Consider the following 14,597-nt stretch of genomic DNA (forward strand, 5'->3'; position numbering starts at 1 on the left):
TCTCTCTCTGACAGCGCTGGTCCGGAGACCAAGGTCCGTGGCGGGAGCAGCTGGGTTGGCGCACGCGCGTCACTTACGGACCCTGGGGCTGTGTTTAGGGCATCCTTTCCGCTGCGGGCTCCCCGGCGTCCACTCCTGTCCAGAGGCTGGGCCGGGGTAAGGGCGTGCCCATCACTAAGCTGGCGCTAAAGTGAATGGGACGACTTCCGGTTCAAACCGGAAGTGACGTCGCACGCCGAGGGGGAGCGGTGTGCTGACACTCCCGGAGGGGAGAGAGTTCAGGGACGCTCACACCACTCTCACCCTATACTATTTAAAGAGGCAGAGCACAAGCAATGGTGGCAGTAGCCTCTCTGGCAGAATGGTGGACGCGAGTGCGGAATCGCCGGTTCCAGTGGAAAGCAACCCACAGACTGCCGTGGTACTGAGGTTCTGGTGGGTGAGTGCCTTTGTAAGGCAAAAAATGCATCAGTAATAGTGTCTTTTTGTGTCATGTTATGCAGGGAAAGAAGGCTACCGCCAAACAGAAAAATAAAGTGTGTGCACTCTATGATAAAGCTCTCCCTAAAACATATGAGAAGCGGATTTGCCGATCATGTATAGCAGGGATGTCAAACTGCATTCCTCGAGGGCTGCAAACAGGTCATGTTTTCAGGATTTCCTTGCATTGCACAGGTGATAATTGAGTCACCTGCAGAGAATGATTTTAGCACCTTGTGCAATGCTAATGAAATCTTGAAAACACGCATGGTTTGAGGCCCTCGAGGAATGCAGTTTGACACCCCTGATGTATAGATAAAACTGTGGCCAATCCATCATCCTTACTCCAAAACATAAAGGCTATTGTTAGGGATGAAGTTAAAATCACAGTAAAAGAGCAAATGAAACAGCATGGTTTACATAGCTCTGAAAATCCACCTTCTACACCTGCCCAAAATTCTGACATGGAATCTCAAGGTGAACTGGGGGAATTACCACCCGGTGATGACTCAGACTAAGGTACCGTCACATTAAGCGACGCTGCAGCGATATAGACAACGAGCCAATCGCTGCAGCATCGCTGTTTAGCTCGCTAGGAGACGTCAAACATCGGCAACAGCTGAACGATGCAGGAGCGATCCAGTGACGTACTTATCGTTCTCGCTGGTTGTTGCTCCATGAAAAAACATTGCAGGCATCGTTGCTTTTGCTGTCAAACATGCCGAATCACGCCGACCTGACGACCAAATAAAGTTCTGGACTTTCAGCGACGACCAGCGATATCACAGCAGGATCCTGATAGCTGCTGCGTGTCAAACACAACGAGATCGCTATCCAGGACGCTGCAACGTCACGGATCGTTGTCGTTCTCGTTGGAAAGTTGTTCAGTGTGAAAGTACCTTTAGACTCTTCAGATGAAGAGTGTGGTCGCCCGTATGTACTATCTGAAGATGTGGGGAAGCTACTTAAGCTAGTCAGATCTACCCTGGGGGTCGAAACACCATAAGAACAAAAATCAATCCAGGACTCTATGTTTAGCAATTTGGAGGGAAAAAAAACAGAGAGTTTTTTCCTTTCCATAATAATGTATTAAACGTAATTAAAAGAGAGTGGAAAAAAACAAATAAAAAAATGTCAGTCCCTCAGGCCCTTAAGCGTAAATATCCATTTGATGAAGAAATCTGCGACAAATGGGAAAAAGTATCTAAACTAGACCACGCGATTGCAAGTACCTCCAGGGGCATAGCGCTTCCTTTTGAGGACATGGGAGCTTTAAAAGATCCTCTTGACAAATTGGCGGATGCCTTCTTAAGTCAGCATGGGAAGCATCAACATGGGCATTTAAGCCAGGGGTAGCCGCCACTTGCACGGCTCGGGCCATGGTTAAATGGTTGGAAGAACTGAGTGAGCAAATAAGAGACAAGTGTCCAAGAGACAGACTCTTGGAAGTAATACCTTCATTACAAAATGCAGTGGGTTTCCTAGCAGATGCCACCTTTGACTCGGAACGTTTTTATGCCCGTGCATGTGCAAAAAATTGGACTGCTGACTTTGTCAAAAGTTAAACTGTGTGCAGTCCCTTGTGAAGGGCAATATTTGCTTGGAAAAGCATTAGACGAAATCAGCGGATAAGAAAAAACACTACCCTCCTTCCCCCTTCTCGAGACGTCATTGGAGTGATACCCGACGATCCTTTCGGGGATCAGGGAAAGCAGGCCGGGGCCGGCCAGGGAACGAGTCTATACGAGGAATGTCCTGGAATGAGAGAAGAGAGAGGATTCCTCTTCAATAAGCCCCCTCAAAAACCAGACCCCAAACAACAATGACGCCTAGTGCCGGGTGGGGGGAAGGCTTCGGTTCTTTGTCCATCAGTTGAAAAATTACAAGCCTCACAATGGATAATCAGTCTATTATCTGAAGGCCTACGGTTAAACTTCATCACCCCCTCTCCTCAACGAATAAAAATCACCCATGTGGCCAAAAGAAACCAAGTGATATTAGAGAGGGAAGTTCATCTCCTTATGGCAAAATAAGTCCTCATAGAAGTACCAGCACAAGAGATAGGGGTTTTACAGCACCCTGTTCCTCACACCAAAACCGGATGGTTCACTTAAGGTACCTTCACACTGAGCGACTTTAGAACGATAACGATAGCGATCCGTGACGTTGCAGCGTCCTGGATAGCGATATCGTTGTGTTTGACACGCAGCAGCGATCAGGATCCTGCTGTGAGATCGTTGGTCGGAGCTAGAAGGCCAGAACTTTATTTTGTCGCTGGATCACCCGCTGACATCGCTGAATCGGCGTGTGTGACGCCGATTCAGCGATGTCTTCACTTGTAACCAGGGTAAACATCGGGTTACTAAGCGCAGGGCCGCGCTTAGTAACATGATGTTTACCCTGGTTACCATTGTAAATGTAAAAAAAACAAACACTACATACTTACATTCTGATGTCTGTCACGTCCCCCGGCGTTCTGCTTCCCTGCACTGTGTCAGCGCCGGCCGGCCGTAAAGCAGAGCACAGCGGTAACGTCACCGCTCTGTTTTACGGCAAGGTGCTTACACAGTGCAGGGAAGGTGACGGCGAGGGACGCGACAGGCATCGGAATGTAAGTATGTAGTGTTTGGTTTTTTTTACATTTACAATGGTAACCAGGGTAAACATTGGGTTACTAAGCGCGGCCCTGCGCTTAGTAACCCGATGTTTACCCTGGTTACTAGGGGACTTCGGCATCGTTGGTCGCTGGAGAGCTGTCTGTGTGACAGCTCTCCAGCGACCACACAACGACGAAACAGCGACGCTGCAGCGATCGGCATCGTTGCCTATATCGCTGCAGCGTCGCTTAATGTGACGGTACCTTACGAACTATTTTCAATTTAAAATCACTGAACCAATACATCCGAGTAGAAAAATTCAAAATGGAAACATTATAAACAACGGTTAAACTGCTATATCCAGGTTGTTACATGGCAGTGATAGATCTCACAGATGCTTACTACCATGTTCCAATTTGCGTAGAACATCAACAATTCTTGGTAGATAGTACAGCTCATTTACAGTACCAGGTCTTTTCTTCGGGGTATCAGTGGCCCCTCGAATCTTTACAAAAATAATTTCCAAGATGGCATCGTTTGTGAGGAAGGAAAACATCCTACTAGTACCCTATCTAGACGATTTTCTCCTTTATAGCAGACAACCAGGGAGACTACGTAAAGGCAGTGACAAGAGTATGGGACCTGCTGTCCAAGCTGGGATGGATTAATAAACTTTAAAAAATCAACAATGTATCCTGTCCAGATACAAGAATTCCTTGGGATTCAGCTAAACTCGATCAAACAAGTTTGTGTCCTTCCAGACAGGAAAATAGAAGCCATAAAACGAAAAATAAAACAAACACAGATGGCCCAGTCCATCTCGGTAAGGGAAGCCATGTCCCTTCTAGGGATGTTAACTGCAAGAACCCCGGCGGTTCAATGGGCACAAATACATTTGAGGGAGTTACAGTGGCAGATCCTGGCAGAGCAGGCAAAAAGCCCTTACAATTTAAATCGAAAAATCGTACTATGGCCACAAGTTCGGGACTCTTTAAATTGGTGGCTAAAATCTGAAAACTTCAAAAAGGGGATACCATGGTCAGTCCAAAATCCATTGGTACTAATCACGGATGCGAGCCCATTGGGGTGGGGGGCGCACTTAACAGATGAGATTCTGCAAGGCCGGTGGGATCCTCAAATGGAGGCAGCATCCTCCAACCTAAAGGAACGAACGGCAGTAAGGCAGGCAATTCTTCAAACAGAAGAAAACATCAAAGGAAGGCACTTAGTGGTATTGTCTGACAACAGTACAGCAGTCTCTTACATAAATCGACATGGGGGAACAAGATCGAGGTCTCTGTTGGAAGAGGCCAAAAGACTGTTTTCTTGGGCAGAAAACCACCTCTTATCCTTGACAGGCACACACCTAAAGGGGACAGACAACCTTGTTGCAGACTTCTTAAGCAGGCACGTGCTGCACCAAGGCATGTGGTCCTTAAATCAGAAAATTTTTGGAGGCATCTGAGCCATCTGGGGTACTCCACAAGTGGATCTCTTTGCCACAAAACAAAATCGGAAGGTAGAGAGATTCTATTCCCTAAACCCAAGGGAAAACCCAGAAGGAGTGGATGCGCTCGCTGTTGCACCAGTGGAAGTTCCAACTTGTCTACGCATTTCCCCCAATTCTGCTAATCTCAACAGTCTTGAAGAAAATCCGAGAGGATGGGACACGAATAATTCTGGTCCCACCCTTCTCGCCGAAGAGGGCCACCTGGCTCAGACGTATGTCCATATCAAACCCATGGATACATCCAGATGTTCCAAATCTCCTACACCAAGGTCCAGTATTCCATCCTCAAGTGCACAGCCTACATCTCACTGCCTGGAACTTGAGGGGACTTCTGCTAGCAAAGGCATTCTCAGGTCCTTTAGTTGCTACTCTATCTAGCAGAAAAAAAATTACAACTGATAAATATCAGAAAGTGTGGGAAAAAATTTCTAGAATTTTCAGGACGACACCTGTCAAATACCACCCAAAAAGTCCCAATAACCTAGGTCCTAGAGTTCCTCCAAAAAGGGTTGGTACGAGGATTGTCTACCAGCACCCTAAAGGTGCAAGTTTTGGCGCTTAGCGCCTTGTTTGACCAAAATCTGGTTGATCACCCCTGGGTGTATAGGTTCATCTGAGCCTCCTTCACGGCCAGACCATTTAAACCTCGGCCAAAGGTAGCTCCCTGGGTTCTAAATTTAGTGCTGAAGGCCTTAACCTCCCCTCCATTTGAACCGCTTGCTTCCATTTCAGTGAAAGCGCTAACCTTAAAAACTGTTCTCCTGGTTGCCCTTATGTCTGCCCGACGTATTAGTGAACTCCAAGCTATCTCTGTAGATCCATACCATTTTGGAGGACAGAGTAATAATTAGAACTGACCTGGCCTTCTTACCAAAGGTCAGTTCAAAATTCCACAGGGACCAGGAGATAATTTTGCCCTTGTTTTGTGCCAACCCAAAATCCCAGAGAGAAAAAACCTTTCATTGCCTTGATGTCAGACGTTGCCTACTTCAATGCCTAGAAGTATCAAAACCATGGCTACAGTCTTCAGCCCTTTTTGTCTCCTTCCAGGGGGCAAACGGGAAAAAGGCCACAAAATCTACTATCGCATGGTGGCTTCGTATGGCTATTTCACTCTCCTACTCCTTTTCGGGGCAAAGCCCTCCACTGGGTGTTACAGCCCACTCTACAGGAACTATCACCACATCCTGGGCGGAAAGGGCAAATGCATTGGTAGAGCAAATTTTCATTGCTGCAGTATGGTCTTCACCCTCTACTTTCTTCCACCACTATAGGCTAGACCTGGGGCTTTCAAGTATTGCCTTTGGGAGAAAAGTTTTATCGGCTATTGTCCCACCCTAGGAGTCTTTTCTATTTCTTCCTCTCATGTAACGGTGCTGTCATGGGGAAGGGAAAAAATTATAATTACTTACCAGTAATTTGATTTTCCAGATCCATGACCGCACCACACTAATTCCCGCCCTATCTTCGTGATGGTTGTGTGATTCACAAAAGAATATCTCTATCTCTATCTCTATCTCTATCTCTGATGGGGATAATGTTAAATATGTAATTAATACCAAGTATCAACCCTTGGAAATAAATGTAATGTACATAAACCCAAACTAACAAAGCGGTTACCTTGCATACTGAGGAGAGAGGTGCCACCCTCATTTTTTATCTCCGCTGCAGGTTTCCTGTTCCTGGGGGCGGGAGCCATCTCATGTAACGGTGCTGTCATGGATCTGGAAAATCAAATTACCGGTAAGTAATTATCATTTTTCTCACATGATACGCCAGCCAATCACAGCCACGTCAATATTTGGCATATCTGTGATGGTGCTGAAAATGCCCACAGCAGAAAAGCTTGATGATTGGCTGTTCTGTTTCAAGAAGCTTTATTAGTCACCAGAACAGTAATACGAACGTACAGTAAGAAGTTTGTGTTTTGGGGTTCAGTCCCGGACTAGGTGTCCAGTACGAACCTCAAACTTTACAGTTCAGGTTCTGTCATCCCTAATCTTAATCTTTTTGAAGCATTTTGTTATGGCCCAAAATAAGAATCCTCAGTTTATATCTTTTTTTTTTTTTTTATTATTATTATTATTTCAGCTCTTCGGTGCTTTCGTGGAGAGTATGATGTCCATGATGTTATTGAGGAAATGCAGGAGGAGCAGCAGTCTCTAACTTCAGTGAAGACTGTTTCTGTGTGTCAGCTATTAATGGACCGCACCTTGTTCTGGCAGATTCTATCGGTGGTTGTGATCAATATGGGTATGCAGCTGTCTGGAATCGATGCAGTAAGTATCACATAATAAATACTGGGGCCAGACCTTTACATTACAATATAATCATATTCAAGCATTTATTTATATATGGAATGGCCAAATAGTGTTTGCTTTAGGATACTCTTGACCCTGATGTGATGGATACATCACACGGTTACGTTATTACTAGGCAAAATTCATTCCTACTGTGTTATATGCTATGTGCCATAATATTTTATATTGTATCTAATCTTTACTGCCAGCTGTATGCAAATGATAGGTGGTATCACACCCTTTTCCTTAATGTATGCACTCTTTTGCTATATGCATGAGTTTTTACAGATATATATACCGTAATATGAAAATTGCCACTCCAGAGAGAACTTGAACTCTAGTGCCACCTATTAGAAGCAGCAATCCTAAATGTCAATATCAACCTTTAATTAGCATTGACTTGTGATAAAAGCCAAATCAGAATCTCAATCTGCAGACATGTGTTTTAGGGTGTTGCCCCGACCTCAGTGCATAGCAAGTGATCTGATTTGGCTGTATGAGGGGCATCTGACTGAGGTCTAAATGGTAAGTCAGAAGCCTCTTAAATAGCCAAATCACATCTCTTGCTTTGCACTGAGAAGGGGCATCACCCTGAAACACGTGTCTGCAGATTGAGATTCTGATTTGGCTTTTATCCTAAGTAATGCGGCAAGGCTCAAAAAATAATCAATATTGACTTTTATGATCCCTACTTCCAATAGGTGACACTAGAGTTCAAGTCCTCTTCTTCTCTGAAGAGACAAGTTGCATAATTATTTTCCCTTATGAGCAAGCATTGCAATGGCCTATAAGTTTCCTTACCATGGCATGTCAGGCGTGTCACTCTCCACAAGGTCAGATATTACCCCTTACAATATCACACTGATAGAGACCAAATAAATGGTCCCAAAAATTGGTACTCACTAGATAAAAAGTATATCTGTTTTGTAAAGACAGTTAAAAACATAATTACAAGAAAGGTATTAGCTCAAAGAAATAGAGAGGGACTACAAAGCCCTGGGGTATCCTACAACAAAAACCCACTGATGTACTCAAACCCCCAACAATGAAATCCAATTCGATCACAAAGGTGCACAGATGATAATAATGATTGCAATATGCAATAAAAAATGCATCATGTGAAAAACGCTAATAATAGCAGCAAAATAGTATTACATAGTAATCATGGCACAATATAATCCTCTACAAAGTACTGCCATGTACTTTGCCAAAAACTTGCATCACGCCTCCCGTAGAAGCAGAGCAAAACGCGCGTCGGGACAGAGGGACGCCTGGGGATCTCCACCAGCCCTTTACTAGGTATGTAATGCCCTGTCATCCTCTTTATTTTGTTCACAAGTTTTTAGGTGCCTTGCATTTTTGATCTATAGCAGCTATTTTCTGTGTAGTTTATATTGGGACACTTATAGATATGCATAGATATGCATCTATGGTAGATACGCATCTAGTATGCATGTATATGAAGTGTATAGAATACACTTCATACACATGCATACTAGATGCATATCTACCTTGGTTTTCATCGTTTTCCAGTTATTTTGCTCCTTTTTTCATTTTCAGAAAGTTTTCCTCGGAGGGAAACAGAATGAACAGTCACACAGTGGTCCCATGTAGAGACAGGGAGTACAGCGTGGAATGACACCTTGTATCCTCATCTGTCTATCTGGCAGGACTCCAGCCCCTAACACATCAAGAGCAGGGCCGGACTGGCCATCTGGCAATTCTGGCAAATGTCAGAAGGGCCTGTCTGGTCATGGGCTGCCTTGTCTGCTACATTGTTAGCAGAATCTGTCTTGTTAAGACACCCATACTGTTATGAGTTGTGAAGGAGTACAAGTCGCTTACCCCAGCAGGCTACGGGAATCATTAGAAATATTAGTCTTGTACTAAATCTTCCTTTCCTCCATCCAGGGTAATATTAGTAATATATCCCATCTTTTTCATGGGGACGGGTAGAGCATGGCCTGTGTGATTTCAAGTGCCAGGGCTGAATTTCATCCCCAGTCCATACCTGATCAGGAGTGTCCAGGTGATCTGAAGATTGGTTCTGGCCCCTCTCTCCTGCCCTCTCGCCCACCAGAGCCTGATGGTTTCATGAGGTACCGACATCCAGCAATCTGAGTTCCCCTGTTTACAGTGAAGTCTGGCCGTCTCATGGTATTTCTGGACATCTTCAGGGATGAAGATGTACCCCCTTTTTTTCTACAGGTTCCCCCTCTGGGAGTTAGCAGGAAGATCTACTCTACTGAATGTGGGAGTCAACCATGATATCAGGACTCTATTATCATACTACACAGGGATATGGGGGTCTTTTTGTGTGTGTGTGTATTTGTCTGGGTCAGCCGCAAGGCCTGCCCTTCACCTTTCTTTTAGACATCAGCGCCGGTCCCTCCATCTGTGCCGGCCGCTTCTTCTACTCGAGGCTCTGACTTCTGTGCGACTCTGCCCACCTTCGCCTTAACGTGCCATCTTTTTCTCTGCCTGGCACAGACACGCTCCCTCTCCTCCCTCAGTGGCACTGGAAAACTGTATGCCTTTCTCTCACCGGGGACTTCTTCCTCCCCGTGGCCACCATTTTCTGGCATCCGAGCTTCCAGCACCACAGGTGCCTCTCCAGTAAATCTCTCCAGATCCTTCAGCACTGCTAACCTCTGGTTTAGTTCTCTGAGTGCCAAGAACTCCTTTAGGTATGCTCTGCTCTGCAGATGGACACTCTCCTCAGCAACTCTTATTTTTTTTTCTATGCCCTGATCTCTGGCATTAGTTAATGAGTCTGCCTGTCTTCTGTCATGTCTAATTCTAAATGAAAGCGTTCCTGCCCTCTGGCCTCTACCACTCTTGTCACACTTTGTTCAGCCTGTAAATGCAGACTCCCTTCAGGTCAGTCTTCTTCCCTCTGTCAGGATTGCAGCAATCCTTTACTACCCAGGAGTCCTCCACTGCTTCCATAGAAAGTGGCCCCATTATCCCAGTGTTGTTGTCTTTTCTGTCTTAATCCGTTGTGGATCTTACCAAGGTGTCTCAGACCCTAGTATTCATGCTGGATGAGTTACCTATCTATCCTCCGCCACTGCCAGTGGACCCCATTTCCTACTATTTCCTTCGTCCATGGGTACTAGCAATGGCCATAAGAGGGTTAGGCAGGAGAGTCGCTCCAGATTCCCTTCTTGCTCCCAGTCTCCCATTGGCCCCTCTTGGCAGGCGGCTTTTTCCGAGTCATCCTCCTCAGATACGCCAGTGGAACCGGATATGGATTTTGGTTCTGAAACTGATTCGGACCTGGACTCTTACCAGGCCTCTAACATGAGACATGGTGGAGGGTCTTATTGTGATGGTTAACCAGACCCTTAATATAAAGGATACTCCTACAGCACCTGCTAAGCAGGCAGTGTCTTTCAGACAGACAACATAAACACCTAAAGTGTTCACTCCCCATAAGGAATTTTGAGGGGGTCCTCACTAGAGATTGGGAAAACCAGACCAGACATTTCTAGAGAAGGAAGGGGCTCGGTATCCACCAGATCTCACTGAAAATTGGGCTGTTTCTCCTGCTGTGGATTCTCCAGTGTCCAGACTTAACATCAACACGGTCCTCCCCCTTATGGATGGGGCATCACTCAATGCACCCGTTGACAGACTCATTGAGTCCTTTGTCATGTAGGCCTTTGAAGCGACCTCTTCCTTCCTATGCCCTGCCTTGCCACCACATGGGTGGCAAAGTCTTTATCTGCATGGGCTAAGCAACTTTGTCAAGACATACTTGCAGGAGCCATGTCTGACAAGTTAGCTGATTTGACTGACCAGATCTCCCAAGCAGAAAAGTACGTGTTGGCTGCCTCTCTGGACGCCGTCTCCTATGCAGCTCAAACGTCCAGTAATATTGTAGCCATCCTCCGGGTCATATGGCTTAAGGCTTGGTAGGCAGACTTCTCCTCCAAGAAGTCTCTGACCTGTCTTCCTTTCCAGAGATCATGACGCTTTGGAACCAGACTGGACCAGATTATAATCGAGGCCATTGGATGGAAAAGCTCTCTTCTTCCTCAGGCCAAACCCCGGCATCTTCCCCTAAATGAGAATTTTGTCTCTTTTGTCCTTTTCAGCATTTCTTATCTGAGGAAGATTCTTCCCTCCAGGAAAGGCTGCAGGCATGGCAGGAAAGGAGAAGGTCATCTTTCAAACTGATTCCCTCCTGGTGTCCCCGCAATGCGAAAGGCAACTTCTCCAGGAGCAGGCCTATCAGATTCTCCTCTGCATGACTCATCTCTGCCGCCCAGGAAGTTTCCCATGGTGGGCGGCTGTCTCCTGTCCTTCAGGGACAATTGAATAGCCTTTGTCTAGGAATCCTGGGTCAGAGAGGTGGTATCTTCAGGATCCAAATAGAGTTAATTTTGCATCCCCTAGACCGTTTCTTTGAATCCTGTCCCACCAAGTGAGCCCTCCCTGATTCCAGCTTCTTCGCGGCCATTGCCTTCCTTCTCTGAACAGGAGTCATGGTTCCTGTTCTACCTCAGGAGCATTTTACAGGTTTTTGTTCAAACCTTTTTGTAGACCCAAAGAAGACAGGATCTGAAGTTGCAGGACAGGAAAGTCCAACTACGACATTCAGCATGGAATCCCTTTGTTTAGTAATACCTTCCATGGAGTTGCAAGAGTTCCTGTGTTCGGTGGATATCCAAGACACTTACCTCAATGTCCCGATTTTCCCAGGTCATCAGAGATTCATTCAGCTCGCAGTATGGAAGGACCATTTTCAGTTCATCGCTCTTCCTTTTGGTCTGGCAACTGCACCCAGGGTCTGTACAAAGATAATAGCATCTTACGGTCCAGAGGCCTAGTAGTTATAACCACCCCGTCTGGATTGTCAACAGCTTAGTCCCGACCCAGCATTTATTTTGCTGGGCATGTTTTTCAACACTCCTCCTTGGGGAGAAAAACTTTTGTCTGAAAAGATTCTAGCTCTCCAATGCCCAGTTTCACACCAGGTCTCTACAGCAGACCATGCTGTCCCAATGGAACAGGTCTGTACTCTTTCTGGATCACCCAGTCTGGATCTGGGCATCCCTAAACTAGTGGCTGTCCTCCCCCTCATTCGATTGGGTTGTTCTTTTCTTCCTATCCACTGGCAAATGATTACAACGGATGCCAGTCTCCTCGGCTGGGGAGCTGTCTTTCGCTACCTCACGGTACAGGGCCGTTGGTCACCAGACGAGGCTTCACTGCTGATCAGCATTCTTGAGATCTGAGCCATTCTTCTGTCTTTTCTCCACTTGCAGGACCTCCTCAAGGCCTACCAGATCGAGTGCAAACAGAAAACGTCATGGTGGTGGCATATGATGGCCTTGGCAGGACAATCCTACAAGTGGCAGTGGCTACTTCTCCGACCTGAATGGATTTGTGCAGTTTCCCTCCCACTGATTGATTTAGGATGTCCCATGATTTCCTGTATTCCCCCAATGAAACAATAGAGAAAACAGGATTTTTGATTACTCATTGTAAAATCTGTTTCTTGGAGCCTTCATTGGGGGAGACGACACCCTCCCATGTTTGATAGCTGTATTAATTATTATTTTCTATTGGTACAGTTGGATTTTGTGTACTTGTTTCTGTGTTCTTGCTCTACTTGTTTCTCCTACTGCTTTCTCATTCACTGATTAACTTAGTGCCAGTTGGTGGGGTATACACTTCTGAAGAGCAGCTAATTTTTGTGTGCATAGTGTCAGCCTCTTAGTGGCAGCAGAATACACTCATGGTTAACTGTGTCCCCCAATGAAGGCTCCGGGAAACAGATTTTACTGTGAGTATACAAAAATCCTATTTTATTTTGGTCATGGCTACTGCATCCATTCATTGACCTCATTATTAATGCCTGTATAAATCAAGACAACTGAGACTAGTAATTTGCTGCAACAGTAATATGGATGTAAGGCAACAAAGGGAACAGAGATGTGTGGGGCCTACAAGATCAGAGGTGATGAAATGGTTGGCAATTTAACCGATGTTAAATAAAATGTTTTTTTTAAATATCTTTGCTATTATAAAACAATTAATCCTGGATAACCTTTTTTATTATAGGGTTTGTCCAAGAGGGTGTAATATTGATGAACTATCCTAATAATAATTCATCAATATCAGTGGTGGGGGGGCCAACAACCCAACCCCTCCACCAATCAGGTGTTAGCAAGTCACATGGTGAGCAGACATCCAGGACACTACAGCTCTGTACTCTGCTTCAAGTGGCCAATTAAAAATACTGCAGCTCGGCTCCTATTTACTATTCAATGCAGCAACTACTCCATGTTGGAAGAAGATTTAAAGGGTATATTCAAGACGTTAAGAAAAAAAAAAGTGCCTAATCACTAACAGGCAGGTACTTGCTAACAGAGGCAACTTCCTGCCTGTTGTACCCAGCTCTGGTCATTCACTGCTCCTATAAACAGAGCAGCAGTTTCTCTTCCTGTTGACAGGGTGGGAATACAGGCTTCATGCTGATTGAAATTCGACTTTCCCCACTTAGGTAGCAGGGAGCTGGATGTCAATCAGCATGACAGCAGTAGTCCTGTCAGCAGGAAAAGAAACTGCTCCTCTGCAGACGAGATGTCAGCGAAAGTCTGTGATTGCAGAGAATGTAGCCTGGCACAACAGGAAGGTAGGTAGCCTCAACCGGCCTGTTAGTGCTTAGGTTCATTTTTATTTTAAACTCCCGGCTATCCCCTCTAAGCAAATACTTTATATAGCCAAAGTCTAATTTTCCATTCATATGTCTTACAGTCCAATTAGTCATTGACTGATCGGAAGTATTGTTCCAGCAACTTTGCAACACCTCAGGAAGTCGCAGAGCAATCCACACATTGGTGCATTGATACTAATTGACGTTATTTGTTTTTTAGAGTAATCATTTATTTTACTTTTCTATAAATCTGGTAATCTCGGCTTGTGGACAGCATTAGCACAGATGGGTATTCTTAACATCACATATTCATGGCATAGCTACAAGATGGCGTTACCCACTTTTATAGGCGGAACAGAAGAATCCAAGCAAGTGGGTTAGGGATCCTGTTTTCCCACATAGATGCAGGTTCCACCTCTGGGTTCACACCATCAGACATTTTTGCTATATTCTGTTGATAGTCCACAAATTTTTTTGAAACCACCTTGAATTAATGAAATATGGCGTCCACAAGATCTGATTGAAAGCATAAAATTCTGTTTCTTTGCAGATTTGGTTCTATACAAACTCCATATTTGAAAATGCCGGCGTCCCTTTGGCGGAGATACCATACACAACTGTGGGAACCGGTGTCATTGAAATAATCGCAGGTCTGATTGGGGTATGTGCAAATTCCTGAAAATCAATTTAAAGTTCTTTATAATTGGGATAGATATTCTTAAGGTGCAAATATTACAATCTTATATGATTAGTTTGTGCCCTCAAAATCGGTATCCTGATTAAACTTAAAATTAGCAAATATACAGCACTATATTATAATATACACTTTTTTTTAAAACCATTTTTTTTAGTATATCTCACTAGTTATTATGAACTGGTTGGCAAATTTTAAAATGCTTTAAGGAGATATTAAGCCTGATCCGAGGTCCAGATTTTTCTCTTGCTAGACTATCCCTGTAAAATAGGCTGTGTGTGACCTCTATATGTATCCAGGGTGCTGCTTTCTTCATTAGCTCACGTATCAGTACAGTGTCTTCACTTGC

At 44.9% G+C, this 14,597-nt stretch overlaps 1 protein-coding gene across 3 annotated transcripts in view; it reads left to right on the forward strand.

Moving 5' to 3' along the window:
• The window catches only part of LOC138665851 (solute carrier family 2, facilitated glucose transporter member 9-like), a 147,546-nt gene that overhangs the window by 90,679 nt on the left and 42,270 nt on the right, over positions 1-14,597 (forward strand). For 2 of the 3 annotated variants that reach the window (XM_069753750.1, XM_069753752.1), the window contains 3 exons: positions 6,259-6,330; positions 6,679-6,866; positions 14,105-14,215. In XM_069753750.1, the coding sequence (XP_069609851.1) occupies positions 6,259-6,330; positions 6,679-6,866; positions 14,105-14,215 (371 nt within the window). The remainder of the gene's footprint in view (positions 1-6,258; positions 6,331-6,678; positions 6,867-14,104; positions 14,216-14,597) is intronic. The other variant, XM_069753751.1, reaches the window with a different exon arrangement.

Source organism: Ranitomeya imitator, chromosome 2 (assembly GCF_032444005.1).
Source record: "Ranitomeya imitator isolate aRanImi1 chromosome 2, aRanImi1.pri, whole genome shotgun sequence".
NCBI classification, from domain to species: Eukaryota; Metazoa; Chordata; class Amphibia; order Anura; family Dendrobatidae; genus Ranitomeya; species Ranitomeya imitator.